The sequence below is a fragment of the Lactuca virosa genome, chromosome 5, assembly GCF_052849685.1.
Source record: "Lactuca virosa cultivar CGN04683 chromosome 5, Lactuca_virosa_CGN04683_v6, whole genome shotgun sequence".
In the NCBI taxonomy this organism is placed as follows: domain Eukaryota; kingdom Viridiplantae; phylum Streptophyta; class Magnoliopsida; order Asterales; family Asteraceae; genus Lactuca; species Lactuca virosa.
This window is the reverse complement of record NC_136430.1, coordinates 179,108,361-179,112,003: the sequence shown is the minus strand read 5'-3', so window position 1 is coordinate 179,112,003 and position 3,643 is coordinate 179,108,361. Positions and strand designations below refer to the sequence as shown.

General features: G+C 38.1%; 1 protein-coding gene across 1 annotated transcript; it reads left to right on the top strand.

The window, feature by feature from the left end:
* Window positions 1-2,137: 2,137 nt before the first annotated feature.
* Window positions 2,138-2,551, top strand: LOC145112079 (uncharacterized). Its single transcript, XM_079048295.1, has one exon. The coding sequence runs from the start codon at window positions 2,138-2,140 to the stop codon at window positions 2,549-2,551; it is 414 nt and encodes a 137-aa protein (XP_078904421.1).
* The last annotated feature ends 1,092 nt before the right edge of the window (window positions 2,552-3,643 follow it).

Here is a 3,643-nt window from a genome sequence, read left to right as displayed (position 1 = left end):
CGATCTAGCATATCCTAATATTTTTCCTAAGTCGAAAGGAATTTCACTTCCAGACCAAGGTCGGCAACAGACCTTAAACTTTCTCAAGTAATAGCAACATAAGTAAGCAACCTAAGGCATGCTATATCCATTTATCATTTAGCACATATTAGAATATAAGGCATATCTCCTCTAATATTCTAGTGCTTGTGGTCATTTAGGTATTCAACCTAAAATATACTAGGCACATATCGTACCATCATCCCTTAGCAATCCATGTTTAAGTCTAGAAATTCTCAAAATTCCTAGTTCACTTCAACTGATTCTAGAAAAATTTTGAAGTAACTTAATATTTTAAAATACTAGGCTTTATCACTACCCAATACCCCACTTAAATCTTTCCTATGGTTTGTATCCATATACTTACAAATGACTCCGTTCATATATTGAACGTTAGACAGTTTAAGTCTAAATATCAATCGTGATATTTAGTTCGCTTAAACTAGTGTTCTGATACCATGATTGAAAGACCCTAACTTTCGTATTTCTGAAAGGCCAAAACTTTTATACTTCACAATATTGTTACTCCAAATTACTTCAAAACATGCTACATGCATATTTATAAATAATATTTTACATTGATAGTGTGATTACAAAAGACTGGATACAAACCGACTAAATTTTAGCATATTACAAAGTGTTATATTTATTACATAACTACCCAGGATATTATAGTTTTTATACATACGTAAACCCAAGTACAAAGTAATAGGATAAACTATTCTAATTCTTCGAACAGTATATGACTATACTGGATTCTCATTACCAGCAATTGTTAAACACTGAGAGGGGTAAGCGGTGACGCTTAGTGAGTTCAGTAATAGATACAATATAACGTTATGCCATATATATACTTCAATATGGCAGAAGCAAAGAGGAATAATGAACAAAAAAGGCATATGTGAATCATGCAACAAACTTTCCATATCAATTGATGATAATTCAAAGATATACAATCAACGAGACATAACAATTTCCATACTTGATATACATCAATAACACTTCGGCCCAAATGGCAAAGAAAACATACAATTTATGATTATCATTTTGCTAGAATATACAGGCTTTCAGCCCTACATAGCCATATGCCAATACCAGAAGTTATACGAGTCATGCTCTACATGGCCAAAGGCACAAAGCCAATACCAGAAGTGATACGAGACATGCTCTACATGGCCAAAGGCATAAATCCGATACCAGGATAATACGAGACATGCTCTACATGGCCAGAGGCTCAAAGCCAATACCAGAAGTGATACGAGACATGCTCTACATGATCAACAGTATAAAAACAAAATAACTCCGGAAAGCATATAGCACATATAACACATAACATACAATTGTTCCTATATATTGAACTCACCGTGAAATAACCGAGGATTAAATGATAATTTGGGCAGCACTACGGCTCTAAATATGACTTTCTGTGACGAAACCGGAAATTTTAGTTGAAAACTGGCCTTACACCGGTAGAATTTCGGCTTGTAAATATAATTTTCTCGGGAACTTCGGAGCGTCGGGGCTTGCTTCGGGTGTCGGGGTTTGCTTCGGGTGTCGGGAATGATACCGGAGCTTCAGGGTGTTAAAAGTAGACGAAAAGGATGAAAGAGGCTGAAAGATATAAGAAAATGTAACATAAATCTGGAGACCCTCGGTGTCTATTTATAGTGTGCGAAGCTGCTGACTACATTGGGGTAGTCCTCGGTACGCTGGGCGTACTGCGAGGCGGCTCTGTACGCTGAGCGTACCCCTCGTACGCGGGGCGTAAAGGCTTAGTGTCTTCGGACGGGTCTAATGTAAGAGATACGTGGCATCCGAGAGAAGACCGGCGACGTGGCTGATCAATGAAAAAAAAATTGATTCTCTGATAATACCATAGAATTCTATATGGTATCAGAGCTTGAATCTGAAACCTAAAATAGACCTTGCTTTCGCTAGAAGAATGACGGGAGGAGACAAAGACAAAAACGTCAGAGAAGGTTCTGGTGGCGGGATCGATCATAACTCGTCGTATTATCTTCATCCTTTCTATGTACCAAAACAACTTCATGTCAATGAAGTTCTCTATGATTCCAACTTTAACTATTAGTGCCAAGAGATGGAAAACTTTCTATTCTCTAAAAACAAAATAGATTTTATCGATGGAACACTTCAAAAACCAGAAAAAGGAAAGTTGGATTACATGCCTTGGATGAGGTTCGACGCGATGGTGAAGAGCTGGCTCACCACCGCGATGGAAAAGGGAATTCGAGACAGCATCAAATACGCAACTTCAGAGGCAGACATTTGGACGGACTTCCATGAACGATTCGGTAAGGAGAGTTCTCCAAGAGCCTTTGAGTTAAAACAAAAAATAGTTGCAACTAGACAAGATCGTTCGTCTGTTTCTACTTATTATACCAAATTACGCACACTTTGGGATGAAACTTCATCCATATTGCCATTCCCAAAGTGTTCATGCAATAGTTTCTCATGTGAAGTTGGAAAGAGACTTAGCGACTATCAAGAGTAGGAACGCCTATACCAGTTCCTTATGGGATTGGACAGAGAATTCTCTGTTATCAAAACACAAATCCTAGCCACTAAACTGATACCCTCGCTTAGCACCGTGTACCATCTAGTAGCTGAAGATGAAAGCCAAATAATGATTTTGAATGACAAAAGAACACTTGTTGAGCGGGTGGCTTTTAATTTAGCAAAAGAAAAGAATGTTTCCACGATAGTCAAAGACAAGAAAGATGAATATTGCACTCACTGCAATAAAAATGGCCATAATCGTGATGGGTGCTTCAAGCTAGTTGGGTATCCAGACTGGTGGCCCAAAAAGAATAATGAGAAGCCCAAGACAATGGCAACCCATGTTGAAGTGGAAGAGAGCCCAACACCCGAACTTACTAAAGAACAGTATCAAATGTTCATATATCACTTCAAGAATTCGAGTATCGAAGAAGGACCATCACGAAGTGCCAACATGGCCGGTAAGGAGGATCGGATCATCGATTCAGGTTGTATAGAACACATTACCTCTACTCCTAATTTACTTACAAATAAAAGAGCCACACACTTTGAACCTCCTGTTTTAATACCTAATAGTGATTCCATTCCCGTAGAGAGAAAAGGAGATTGTACCATTACAGAGGAGTCAAAATTAATGGGGTTTTATGTGTACTAAAGTTCAAATGAAATTTACTTTCAGTTAGACGTATCACTAAAGATCTCCAATGTGTTGTAATTTTCTTTCCTGACTTTTATGTCATGCAGAAACTCAACACGAGGAACTTGATTGGATCGGGTAGACGCCAAGGGGGTTGTACCGAATGGGCATGACTGAAGACAGAAGAGCCATGACTGCTATGAGAGACACTTAGCACAGAAGGTTAGGTCACGCCTCAAAGGGAAATCTATCAAAAGTATATTTAATTAAAACGAATTTCGTTGAGTTTAGTAATAAAGTTTGTGACTCATGCGCTAAGGCTAAGATTGTTAGAAACCCTTTTCCTCATAGTGTTAATAAAACTAGCCATACGTTTGAATTAATACATTGTGACATCTGGGGGGTTATCAGATACCTTCTTACACAAATGCCAATTATTTCCTCACTATA

Coding starts and splice junctions, on each gene's coding strand:
- LOC145112079 (XM_079048295.1), top strand. CDS start 2,138: ATGGAAAACTTTCTATTCTCTAAAAACAAAATAGATTTTATCGATGGA.